We start from the raw sequence: 13,037 nt of genomic DNA, 5'->3' as shown, positions 1-13,037 counted from the left end.
CGCGGCAAGGATATAATCAAGGATCATTGGTCGGGGCTGGTGCGGAGGGATCTGCTGTTGCGGAACATGCACGTTCTGAGTCCCGAGGTTTCGGATAACCCATTGTTCGGGATTATTTACGTATACTGGTGTTGGATGTTTCAGAGGATCTTTGAATGGTATGGATGTGCTCAGGTCTTAACGTCGAGATCTATGTGGGATTGGAGACGGTTCTCTGAGCACAGAAGAAAGAATCAAAGAAAGAGAAAACAATCAAACAGTACGAACAAATCATCAAGAAAAGAATGAGTGCACAATAGATTGCATTGAGCAAGAACAAAAGGGGGTATCATCGCAATCCGTCCCATGCAGAACAATAACAAATTGCCAAAACTGAAGACTTGCTAGTCTCATTTCTTCTTGTGTCTAGTACAAAGAAAAGGTCTTGTTGTGCACAAAGTAATCTTCTCAGTGCATGCCTGCATGCCATGGCTGTTGGTGCTGGTGTTGTTGCTGACCAGGATGCAGCTGGTGATAAGGCTGAAGCATATATTGACGCTGGGGCCAAGCCAGATTTGCATCATGCATCGACACAAGTTGCTGATCATAGGGCTGATGCAGATGTGCCCTCTGCATCTCACTGTTTGAGATGACCTCCTGCGAATGTTCCGCGATGGGCATGGGCGCAAGACCGCTACTCGCGGCCTGCTCTTCTTGGTGGGGCATTGGCTCACCGTCACCTGGAACAAACACTTGACGAAGCCAGCCCTCTTCGATCAAGCGGTTGCTGCTCAGGGCCCAACGTTGATTCTTGCCTCTCAGCAACTCCATCATGTCTTTCCCAAAGATTCCGGTATGCTTTCTTCTAAAATGCTCGGCGCCACCATAACTAGTGCCGTATTGATGGCCGGTCTTGCATCTCTCACAATTGCGCATTAATTGATCCGGGCTCAAGTCGAAGCACTTCCACACTTTCTTGTGCCTGGTGTGCTTCTGCGCATAGTGGCGCGCAAGCTCATGCTCTCCACGGAAACCACGAGAGTAGTCCTTGCTGTCGCGACAAGCTTCACAAAAGAGGCGAGCCCTAGTACTGTTCGTTCGAGTGAGTCTTTTTGGCTGGCTCGTATTGGTCTCTTTGGCTTGTCGCGCCTTTCTTGGCCTCTCTGACACGGATTGGTCACGGGGCTGTATATGACACGGCTGAGCGAGAGAAGTTTCGGCATCCAAGAGAGGCGAGTGGTGCGTAGCCGCGTGAGACACTGCATCCGATTCAGGGGGCGACGATTCAGGGTCGTTCAACTCCAAGTCACCGAGAATCAAATCTGACTGTGGCATCATCTCATTAGGGTGGCTGGTGGCACATGCGGGAAGCTGAAGAGGCATGAAGGCACTTCCAATGTTATTGAGCAATCCACTAGACGTGTGGGGCTGGAAGGGCGAGAATGGTATGGGAGGTTCTTGGTCCCAAACTTCAGAAAAGTTTCCAGAGTCTGATCGGTGTAGACTTGGCGTAGCGCTGTGGTCGAGACCGCTGGTCTCCGAGGTCATATCGCTCGAAGAAAGCATTTCGGGCTCGTACCATCCCTCATAACGTCGGTAGTATTGTCCAGACCACTGTGGTGCAGCGAGAGGAGCCGTGGCACCAACAGGCATCTGAGACCAAGGTTGCGTATATACAGTCTGTCCATTCTGTGGAGTTTTGTTGTCCACAGAACCAGTGTAGACCATGCCACCATCATAGGTGTTAAAGTAGCCAAGGTTTGAACGAGCCTGACTCATACTGACCTTTGACCAATCGAAGACCAGATAAGGATCGAAGAAGACAAGACGATAGTACAGACATCCAAAGTATATTGGACGAGGCAAAGGGGATTTGGACGGTGGGTAGCCAGATTTATACCACAAGGTTGATGGTTTGAAATCACTACCCCTCGCGGGGCTTTTCAGGAAACCACGTTCTGGACGGTGCCGAAGTGCCAACACATGTTTTAGCCGGACCTGGCTTCGGGGAGTGACCGGCAGGCGCTACCCTCGTCCAAGATGGTGTCAAGAAAAAACAGAAAAGCTGGCGGCTGAGCTTGGCAGAAACGGTGATATCGGGACGCTGCGCAAAAGTCGCGAGAAGCGGCCGCGTTTGACTCTCAGCGTCGTACAGCATAAAGGAAGAGGAGTCAAGAAGGCATCGTGGCCAATTTCCTGCTCCCCGGCCGAATAATGGCTCGAGACTTCAGCATGCAGCGATCATCCGAGTGGCTTCTTTTGCGAGTCTTGATTTGCTCGACTATGCGCCAGCTGATCTTATGCGTAGAGAATGCTCCCCATCTGTCGGCGTCTGAAACTGCATTTTTCCCTGCTTGCCCTTGCGGGGACTCGGCGATGATATTCTCCCGACCCAGGACCATGGAAGCTTTCAGTCGAATTATCGGTATTGCCTACCGATCGGATGTTGTTTAAAAGCCCACAGTAAGAATTGTAGGCGTGGATATCTCTATACAAAATCGAAACCCTGTTATAGTTGTCGTTCAGCATATGTCATTACCAGTGAATGCGGATACAGGACAAAGAATCGGAACGATGTATTACAAGCAAGAAGGGAACCATCAATTGATCTGTGTATAAGGTAAACGCCACCCCCTGCAGCCCTACCCGGCAGGAGCAATGCTTGATTACAACTCCGTGTCAAAGTTCTGATTTCTCACCAATATGTCTTTCTCCCACTCAAGTTTTGTGATACGTGCATGATCAACGTCTCTTTCTGCTTCAAGGCTTGCGATTGTGGCTTGGAGTTCAGTGATCTTGGCATCGCGTGCCTTGAGAGCAAGACGGGTGATGTCTCGTCCCTTGATGACCCCCTGAGTGCGTAACTCGTGACGTGTCAAGACATCTCGGAGTTTTGCTGTCAAGTTAGCTGGTAGTGTGACGCTTGAGTGGTTCAACACGGTGAAGATATCTTGATCGAGGGTGGATCGGAACGGCGACGTATTTGCTAATGGATCGTGAAAGCGTGAGAGACTTGGGGTGACCTGCGGAGTCAAGGCACTGTGTTGTGTGACAACTGACTTTGACAACGTGGATTGTTGCGGTAGAGGTGAGGGCTTGGAGGGCGTTGCTTTGGCAGCAATTGCAGAAGGCGACTGGGTAGATTGATCCAGCCATGGTAGTTTCCTGTGAGCGCTGGTCGCTGGTGTAACAAGTCCATCGAACTTGACTGCCTTGCGTGGTGTTTCTGGCGCAGCAAGCAACTCGGCTTCCTCTTGGCCCGATAAAGACCAGGGGAAGGAGTCATGATCCGTATCAGCATCGTCGAGGCCAGTGTCTGAAAACGGCCTCTTGGATGCCGTGTTGGGTTGGCTCAGAGTTGACGTGGTATTCGAAGATGACTGCATTGTCTGAGACGAGGGGTGTACAGGGGACAAGGGCTTATCCGATGACTTTTGGGGTTCGGTGGTGGAGTTGTTCAGAAGAGCCGCTGCCTCTCGTGGATGGGCGTCCTCATTCCACATGAAGAACCCACACCTTCGCCCTTCTCCATTTTGACAAGTGTAGAACCATCTGCCTGTTAAGAAGTCAGTTGTGCTGTTCACGACCACACATGAGAGCGCCGAGTAGCAACCTTTGTTTGCACTTTCTTTCTTTACCTGAAAATGTTCAGCAGGAAGACGAGGCTCACAATCACAATACCAGATGCCATCTGCAAACAAGCCTGTCAGCTTCTGCCGACCAGGTCGGCGCGTGAACTGGCTACGGCGACCTCCAGCGCCTGCTCTGTTGCTGTTGGTAGGGGCTGGAGATGTTGTTCTTGAGTCAGTCTTGGGCACCTTCTTGAACATTGAGGCCATGGGGATCCTTGAGATAACAGATATTGCACTCCTGTAGTCTTGCTAGCATGAAGCTGCAAGCGTGCGCATAGCTCGTGTTACATGGGAGTGAAAGTTGGATAGATGACGAGGGCTGGGCTGATCTCCACAGCAACGCCAGCCGAGGCAGCAACCATCAATGTCCACTTCCATGTGTGATGGTCTACGGTCACGATGCTTCTCCTTTACACTTGAGGCTCGTGAGATAGCTATGTGCTTAAGATAATGACGGCCAATTGCAATTGGTCTCCTGTGTACTAAGGGCTGTGTTTTCTATGCAAAGCGCTCACAGAGAGTGGTCAGAGATGCCTGAAGTCTAAGACCAGTCAAAGATATGCTAATCGAGCGATTAAAGGAATGTCGATTGCATTTTATTTTGACCTTGCATCTCATCAGTGCAAAACAACCATCACGCTCGGTCTATTCGTGCTCTGAAAGTTCACACAAACATTCGGATCCAAGACGGTTTGTCGCTTCGACGAGTACGGCAGTAGCATCCATCTTCACAAAGCGCTTGGCCGCATGTATCAGCAACTTGTTCGAGAGGTACTCTTATTCTGTACCATGGATCATTGATAATATCGCTTCAGCTCCAGCACCATACAGACCCCCTGCGCTGCCGCTTAACCGCGTCGAAGCGCTTCTCCCTTACGAGCCTGTTCCCCACAAGCGCATTGTAACCCACAATAAGACAACAGTTATCTCACCGGTCGCCATGTGCACTGTACAGGCACGTATGAAGGTGCACGTGAGCATAGTAAAGAGAGGAACCCAATCAGCTCGACACCCGGATGCATGAATGTGTATGAGATGCAGCAAGCGAGACGTTGTACCCCACGGCGAGCGGCTCTGTCTTGCCCAATGGAACATAATCAACAAGTACAGATGAACAAACACACTGGCTATTGGATCATTTCAGGATATATGCAGTGCGGGAGCATACCTTGGTTCCTTCCAATGTCCTAGCGTGGGTGCCTGATATTTCATTCCCATGACGGAAGCAAAATCCCGACTTAGTCGATATATACCTCCGTGAGTGTACATGCGCGGAAACGAAGGCTGAGAAGATCAGAGGCTTTGCCCATATTCATGGCTTGAAACGCTTCTCGAAGGCGGGTCGCGCTGCCGGCTGTATCGGTAGCGTTTCCGTCAAGCCTTTTCCGTACGGGGCATCGTGAAGGTCAAGATGCCATGACGCATAACGACAGATCTTCACGTGGCATTACGATCGTTCATCTCACCGCCGCGTCTCAAAAATCCGGCAGAGATGATCAAAGACGGTAGGCATGCAGATGTTCCGCGGACTGGCCGGGGGTTTGGTAGAGGTGCATGGGACTTGCGTCGATGGCTGTGCGGGACCAGACTGGTTGGCTCGGTGCTCATTGCGACTTCATGCGAGGATGGCCTTTACAGCTTTGATGAGTGTGATTGATAAGCGTGCATCGAGAAGCATGGCGACAGGTGGTATCGACAAGGAATCATGCAACTCGTTGATGCATGACTGCTTGCACCATGCGATGCTGCATGCCGAGAGATTGAGGTAGGAAGTTGTAGATCGAGCAGAGTAGCTGGTTGGCTTGAAGTCGGAGACGACCGAAAACCCGGGCGTCTCAAAGATTCAGCTTGGCCTGGTGTTGCTCGAGCGACCCTGTTCTGCATTTCTCAAGTTTCGCAAACATTGGCAGCTGCGTGTTGTGTCGGATCATATCATATACAGTGTTCAAATGGTTGCGGAAAGTCATGCACGGAAGGCTATTACTAGAGAAATATGCTGTTCGTCGTGACAGATCATGATGTTAATGAATCAGCTTGATTATTGATTTGAACATCGCTTTAGGCCATCTCACTCGCACTACGCTCCCACGCCGGTCGACTGTACCACACTTTGAGTTCAAATATCAATACTGCTCCGAATGTATAAAGCCAAGACTGTATTCTGTCATGTCTCTCGGATACCAGCATCAATGATAGGTAGACGAATGGCAGCGCGCACGAGTATTCACGAGACAAGGTCGCGGCTTCAGGTCCAGGGTCGAGGCGTCTTTCAAAAATCTTGAGGTCCAAGCTCGAGCGCAACAGTGTTTCTCGCCGCGCCAATTCTCAAGGCACTTCCGTACAAGTTTTCGTTTGAACAACATTTCGATTTGTATTCTGTAAATATGTAAGCAGTCAATACACAGACATAAATATAGTGCAAATCTGACAGTTGCAGGTTCCAAACAGTTCTCCGTCGCGCCGCTGCTCGCAGCTTCGTTTCCTCGCCCCTCAAGGCTCGCACAATCGTCACCAAGACACCTACTGGACTCTATCAATCACAAAAATGGCAGATGCCCGTTTTCCAAAGGCGATTCGCCAGCGACGAGGCATCGCCCGCTCAGGAGAAGACCACTGGCGAAACTGTTCCCACTGAGCCCACTGAGACCGAGAAGGCCATGAAGGAAGAGACTGCTGTCACATCGGAAGCGCAGGCAGAGCAAGAGTCCAACGTGGCAGAGAAGTCGGTTCCCAAAGCAGCCGATGCTTCTGAACAGCCCTCGGTCGTTAAGCAGGTCAAGGAGAAGGTTCAGGATGCTGCATCAAATGTCACAGATGCAGCCGTAGGCCTGCTCGGCGACAGTGCTCGCAATACCGCTGCCGGAACACACAGCAATCCCAAGCCCAGCAAAATCCTTTACGTCGGGAACCTATTCTTTGAAATCAAGAGCCAGGACCTCGAGCGCGAGTTCGCCAGATACGGTCAAGTCGTCAATGCGCGCGTGGCTGAAGATGCTCGCGGTCTTAGCAGAGGGTATGCTACGAAAATGCAGAAATGAGGCGACCAAGACTAACGTCGATTGGCAGATTCGGTTTCGTCGAGTACGAGACTCTCGAAGATGCAGAGAAGGCACAGAAGGAGCTGAACCAGAAGACTCTGGCTGGCCGCAACATGGCAGTGCAGTTCCACCTCCGTCGCGAACCCCGCAACCCCATGAACAGCAGCAGAAAGGCCCAGACCAACAAGCCCAGCAAGACTCTGTTCATTGGAAACATGTCATTCCAGATGTCCGACAAGGACCTCAATGACCTGTTCCGCAACATCACCAACGTGCTGGACGTCAGAGTGGCAGTCGACCGTCGCTCAGGTCAGCCAAGAGGCTTCTGCCACGCTGACTTCATCGATATTCCCAGCGCACAAGCGGCCAAGGAGATTCTCGAGAACAAGGAGATCTACGGCAGACAGTTGCGTGTCGACTTCAGCCGCTCGGCCAACAGTGCGCCCAGCAGAGATCACTAGAGTCGAAGTCCCAAAAAGTACTGTACTATAGCCATGGCGTTGATGAGGTGTTGACGGATTAATGGACATATATTGTATTGTTTTATGCTTCGTACATTCTCCATACTGAACTCTGTCTCCCTAGCGTACTCGTATAGTCATGTGAAGACGATTCCGCCCACGTAGCTCATCGACCTCGGCACCTGAGAGGACCCCGCCAAGCCCGCTTTCCCCACAGTCGTTCGCCGCCCTCGGCCAGTCGGCCTTGATTGCCGAGTGGCATTCATTGTACATGATGGTCCTTGAATTCTTCTGTCACACTGCTGAACAATCCTCTTGATCCTGTCGTCCTCGTTCCTTTGCCCCACTCTCCAGATTTCTCAGCAGCTCTCATTCGATCTGTAGGACCTGCGGACTACCAGCAACCAGACACATCCACAACCACCACACCATGTCATTCCTCGGCGGGGCAGAATGCTCGACTGCGGGCAACCCACTGAGCCAGTTCACCAAGCACGTACAGGATGACAAGTCGTTGCAAAGAGACCGCCTCGTAGGCAGAGGCCCCGGAGGCATGGAGAGCATGCGAAGTCAGATGGGAGCCCCGCAAGATGCTGTAAGCACACGAGCCCACTCGCATCTATGCCATCGTGCTGACCAGACACCCAGATGATGGATGATTTCATGCAACAACCCGCACACCTTGGTCCTACCTTCCAAGACTCGCCATTCGCCATGGATCAGATGCGTCGTGAGCTCGACCAGGCTGCTTCCCCTGCACCAGCCCACTGGGCCGCCGAGTTCGAACCCCAGATGTCTGACCAGCCTGGTCCTGCATTCGCCCATCAGAACAACGGAGCCTTCAACCCTCAGGAGTTTGCTCGTTTCCAACAGACATCAGCCGCGAGGACCGCCAGCCCACTGAGCAATGTCCAACAGACACCCATGGCCCGATATCAGTCACCCATGCAGTATGGTGGCATGTATGGTAACGGTATGGGTATGCGGATGGGTATGGGCGGCATGGGGATGATGAACGGCATGCACACTCCACAAGATCAGCAACAACAATCCAAGGGCAAGGAACGCATGATCGAGCTCGACGACAAGGACTGGGAAGCTCAATTCGCCGAGTTGGATGCACCACAAGAACAGCAGGATGTTCAACTAGATGCAGAGGCAAATGCTGCCATCGAGGCAGAGCTCAACGCCATGGACAGGTCAGTTGATCAGAGTGAAACGCTGTTTGGCGACTTCGAGTCGGTATGGCAGGGCATCCAAGCTGAGACGACCCAAAACAGAGAATTTGGTATGAACGATACTATCGGCGACGCAACCGACCGCTTCGACCAGTGGGATGGCTTCGACGGCCTCAACACACATCGCGACCCTTCGCTGGGCGACTACATGTTCGAGGATGACAATCCCTTCACCGAACTAGCCAACCCTTACGACGAGGGTGTCAAGATCATGCGTGAGGGCGGCAACCTCTCACTGGCCGCCTTAGCCTTCGAGGCTGCCGTGCAGAAAGATCCTGACCACATGGGTGCTTGGACAGCTCTCGGACAAGCTCAAGCACAAAACGAAAAGGAATCGCCGGCCATCCGCGCACTCGAGCACGCTCTCAAGCTTGACCCCAACAATTTGGAAGCTCTGATGGGATTGGCTGTCTCGTACACGAACGAAGGCTACGACAGCACTGCCTACAGGACCCTTGAACGCTGGGTTGCTACAAAATACCCCTCTCTTATTAAAGCCCCTCTCTCCTCACAGGATGATGAGATTGGTTTCACCGATCGTCATGCCCTACACGAAAAAGTGACAGACTTGTTCATACAAGCGGCACAACTATCTCCAGATGGCGAACAAATGGATCCCGACGTGCAAGTCGGCTTGGGCGTCCTCTTCTACGGTGCAGAAGAATACGACAAGGCTGTCGACTGCTTCGGTGCTGCCCTAGCCTCGACCGAAGAGGGCAGCACAAACCGACAAGAAGAGTTGCATCTTCTCTGGAACCGTCTCGGCGCCACTTTGGCAAACTCTGGCAGGTCGGAAGAGGCTATTGATGCCTACTCGCGTGCGCTGGAGATGCGACCAAACTTTGTCAGAGCACGCTACAATCTAGGCGTGTCGTGTATAAACATTGGCTGTTACGAGGAAGCTGCACAGCATCTCCTCGGTGCCTTGGCAATGCACCGTATCACAGAGAAAGAAGGCTTGGAGAAGGCAAGACAGGTGGTAGGCGACAGCAACATGACGGATGCCAAACTGGAGGCTATGATCACTCAAAATCAAAGCACAAACCTGTATGACACTCTGAGGAGGGTGTTCGCGCAGATGGAACGCAGAGACCTGCAAGAGCTCGTCGGTCCTGGGATGAACCTCGACGAGATGAGGCAGCATTTTGAGTTCTAGTAGAATTGCAGAAATTCATTAGTTCTGTCCAGGCGTGCAAAATCACTACATTTCTCGTTGCTCTCGTTGGGTCAGAACAAGGTAGTCCAAAACCTGATGGCCTTGGACTTGTTAAATGAGGGACGACTATAGATAACCTTCGCATCTAGACTAGATTGACTTTATGGTGGCTTGCAGTCACGACCACGTTTCGACGCTTTCTTCTTTTCAAAGTTCTTATCTTCGAGAATCGATCTTTACATCAGCCCGCCCGGACCTTTTGTCGACGCGAGATCGACATGTTTTTGACAGGAACGACAGGGTGACCCTTCGCTTCGGACACGAATTACGGAGTAGGGCGCGGCTAGTCATTCATCATTCACGGCAGCCCCCTGGTTCCCAACCCCCGCTCAGCGTCACTGCCCTACTGCCTAGAGGCTAGAGGCTAGAGCGCGCCGAGTCGCAAAGGAATACACGTTGCTCCCGCTCCTCGACCTGCTGCTGTCTTTCGTCTTTCTTGTTCCAACTCCTTGACCCTCGTTCGACTCGTACTGCACTCCGACAGCCAGCATCGACGGAGCCGCAGTGATCCTGGTTCAACAAACTTTATCAGACGTCTGGACCCTCATCGATACCCTAATTTAGCCGTTTCTTCCCTCTGACTTGGTTCAACCTTCCCCGCGAAATACCAGGCGCGACAATATTTCCTCCGCAGAGAAGCCTTGCAGATATTCTACCCCGCCGCCCGTTTTACCACCCCTCTCGTCCTCGCACCACTTGATGGGCGCAACAGCTACTCAAAGAGCCCGAACCCGATCCTGCTCCTGCCGACCATGAGCAGCAGCGTCCAGCGTTTCTTGAGCAGACGGGACCGTCGATCAAAAGTACTCATGCCCAACCTTCCCTCGGACGCGCCGTGTCTGCCATTGTTGAATTTGCGCTAACGTTGATCCTACTCCTGCAGAATCTCCCTGATGCAGGCGCTTTCGGTGGCCTGTTCGTACCCGAAGACAGGAAGAAGCTTGAGAAAGAGGATGAAAAGAGGGTGAGCTTTCCCTTCCTCCTACTCGCCAACCCCGTATACCCTTGCTGAGACTGGTTCCATTCACAGGTCAAGGCAATCCTCGCGCGGCTGCAGAAATATGGCATCACAACCTTTAGTGAGGCGAACGTCAGTTATGCCTTACAGGCTACAAATTCAGCCAGCAATGGCGATGAAGCTATGCGTCTGCTGCTCCTCTTCGAAGACACGTACGAAGGCCTGGTCAAGACTTATGATCCCTCGACCAAGCTGCTTGGAGCAGAGAACCGCAATGGTGTGACCTGTTACCTCGACGCCCTCCTCTTCGCCATGTTCGCACGCCTCGACAGTTTCGAAGCCATGCTATACAATTCGTTTGATGATCTACCCCGCAAGAAACTGGCCGGCCTCCTGCGGCTGTGGGTCAACATGTTACGCTCTGGCAGACTCATAACTCGAGACATTGTACGTTCCAGGTGTTTCGAATATGGCAATCTCGCCATCGCTGACCTGTTTTCTAGACAAAACACCTGCAGGACTCTCTCGCCGAATGTGGTTGGGAATCAGCGGCGGAACTGTGCCAGCAAGACACTTCGGAGGCTTTCACCTTCATCACCGGCCAGCTTGAGCTTCCGCTGCTCACCCTCAAGATGGACCTGTTTCATACAGGCAAGGAAGACCCAGCCGACGACCACAAGTTTGTTAACGAACGTCTGCTCGAGGTTGCGGTTGTCACAGAGCCGCCCGAGGGAAGCACCGTTGTTACGCTCGAAGACTGTCTGGAGAACTACTTCAACAATCGCATCGAGGTCAAACGCCATCTCGATAGACGCAACACGCTTCAGTCCGTGAGATCAAACGAGTTATTACGACGGAGGAACTCGTGTGACAAAATCGGAGCTATGCACGTCGAGACGGTTGAATACTTCGATCAGGCGGCAACTCCCAAGCAAGATCCCAGCACCCCAATCAAGTCGCCCTCTTCTGCGCCTAGCACACCAATCAAGTCTCCTCTTGATAAGATCAGACCCGGAATGAACAGAAAGCGTGCTGATAGCATCTTCAGTCAGCGACGAGTCGCGGATTCGAAGTCTGATGAAAAGAATGGATCCGACGACGCTTCAGGTACTCCTGGACGACCGCGAAAGAACTCGGTTCGCACCGAGGTTTTGATGCCTGCCTGGCAATTCTTCAAATTGCTTCCTTGGTACACGGAGAACATTGTCCCTACCAGCGATGCCCAGGTCGCCGCCCACTTTTCAAGGAAGCGTCCCGTGCTCGGCATCGCTCTCAAACGATACCAATACTCCAATACCGGTGTTGCAAGCCGTTTGGACAACTTCATCGACATACCTCTGGAGATTGCTGTGCCGAGCTTTGTATCTGACGACGAGATGGAGGACCACAGCCCGCTCGTTGGCAACTTCAAGCTCGTTCTTCAATCTGTTGTTTGTCATCGTGGTGTGTCGGTGAATTCGGGTCATTATGTTTCGCTGGTTCGAGGGCGTGCAGCCAACGCCCCAAGCGTTGATGGACGCTCCGATCGACCCGATACTGCCGAGAGTAGTGAAGAAGAAGATCCTTGGATGTTGTTCGATGACCTTGCCAGAGAACGCGTTACCTACGTTGACATCAACCAAAAGCTGAAGGAGGAGTGCCCATATCTCCTGTTCTATCAGGTCCAACCTATCGACGAGGAGCTCATCCCCGATGCACCCCCAACTTATGACGAGGCTGTGTCACGTCATCCTTCGGATTCGCTTGAATATTCGCCCGAGAAACTCAAGAAGCTGAGCAGCGATGAGAACGATATGGTCCTGGTCGAATCCTCGTCACCAACATCGCCTAATGGGCTATCGGGTACCGAGACGGTGGATTGGACGGCGGCTTCTAACAGAACCAGTCTTGACATACGCGGAAGGACCAGTCTAGATGCACGACGTAGCAGCATGGCGGATGACGGTAGTGCCGCTGGTAGCCAAGCCACTACGTCGATACCATCAACACCTATCGACGAGGCACGAAGCAGCTTCCTTGGCATTCCTTCTAGGAGAGGCAGCAAGGTCAGCACCAAGAAGACAAAGTCACGTCCGGGCTCTACAGACGGCGGATCGCGCTTCAGTCTGAACATGAGTAAACTCACTAGTCGTGTAAGCCGGACCGATCTCACCAACCTCGCATCGGCAGCCGAACAGGACGAGGATATGGAGAATGGCAAAGAAATTGAAGGGCCACCAACGGTCAGTGGTAGCGAAGCGTCTGTTGAGAGTCTCAAGAACCTCGACGCCAAGATGGCGGAGAAGGCGGAGAAGGAACGTACGGGCAGGAGTAAGGTCAGAAAAGAACGAGGTGACAAAGAGGGACACTTTCACCGAAAGCGAAAGACGGAGAAGCCGGACAGAGAGTGCAGCGTCATGTGAGACGATGGACTCTAGAGTGGATTCAGATGGATCATTTCATTCATATAATTGCATAGCGTAGGTTTTGGTTGAGGATGAAGCTTCATGGACGAGGATTGGTTATTGCACGCATG

General features: G+C 52.2%; 5 protein-coding genes across 5 annotated transcripts; 3 read left to right on the top strand and 2 right to left on the bottom strand.

Annotated features, from left to right (window-relative positions):
• Window positions 1-447: 447 nt before the first annotated feature.
• Window positions 448-1,758, bottom strand: M437DRAFT_50421 (uncharacterized protein; the record flags this gene model as incomplete). Its single annotated transcript, XM_041022003.1, has 1 exon — window positions 448-1,758. One exon carries the CDS (start codon window positions 1,756-1,758, stop codon window positions 448-450), a length of 1,311 nt encoding a protein of 436 aa, XP_040878878.1.
• Window positions 1,759-2,645: 887 nt separating this feature from the next.
• M437DRAFT_76027 (uncharacterized protein) lies at window positions 2,646-3,818 on the bottom strand (the record flags this gene model as incomplete). The annotated part of the gene is made up of 2 exons (XM_041026535.1): window positions 2,646-3,535; window positions 3,593-3,818. The coding sequence occupies 2 exons, from the start codon at window positions 3,816-3,818 to the stop codon at window positions 2,646-2,648; spliced, it is 1,116 nt and encodes a 371-aa protein (XP_040878877.1).
• Window positions 3,819-5,236: 1,418 nt separating this feature from the next.
• On the top strand, window positions 5,237-7,110 carry M437DRAFT_85299 (uncharacterized protein; the record flags this gene model as incomplete). The annotated part of the gene is made up of 3 exons (XM_041028271.1): window positions 5,237-5,376; window positions 6,049-6,624; window positions 6,678-7,110. The coding sequence occupies 3 exons, from the start codon at window positions 5,237-5,239 to the stop codon at window positions 7,108-7,110; spliced, it is 1,149 nt and encodes a 382-aa protein (XP_040878876.1).
• A 430-nt stretch (window positions 7,111-7,540) lies between these two features.
• Window positions 7,541-9,504, top strand: M437DRAFT_76025 (TPR-like protein; the record flags this gene model as incomplete). The annotated part of the gene is made up of 2 exons (XM_041026534.1): window positions 7,541-7,705; window positions 7,759-9,504. 2 exons carry the CDS (start codon window positions 7,541-7,543, stop codon window positions 9,502-9,504), a joined length of 1,911 nt encoding a protein of 636 aa, XP_040878875.1.
• Window positions 9,505-10,594: 1,090 nt separating this feature from the next.
• M437DRAFT_15419 (cysteine proteinase) lies at window positions 10,595-12,213 on the top strand (the record flags this gene model as incomplete). The annotated part of the gene is made up of 2 exons (XM_041018809.1): window positions 10,595-10,969; window positions 11,026-12,213. Coding segments are annotated over 2 exons (1,563 nt in total), but the record flags the coding sequence as incomplete, so codon positions are not given.
• Between the last annotated feature and the right edge of the window lie 824 nt (window positions 12,214-13,037).

This window comes from Aureobasidium melanogenum (genome assembly GCF_000721775.1).
Source record: "Aureobasidium melanogenum CBS 110374 unplaced genomic scaffold scaffold_13, whole genome shotgun sequence".
Taxonomy (NCBI): Eukaryota; Fungi; Ascomycota; class Dothideomycetes; order Dothideales; family Saccotheciaceae; genus Aureobasidium; species Aureobasidium melanogenum.
The sequence above is the reverse complement of the archived record's forward strand: the minus strand, read 5'-3'. Positions and strand labels throughout refer to the sequence as shown.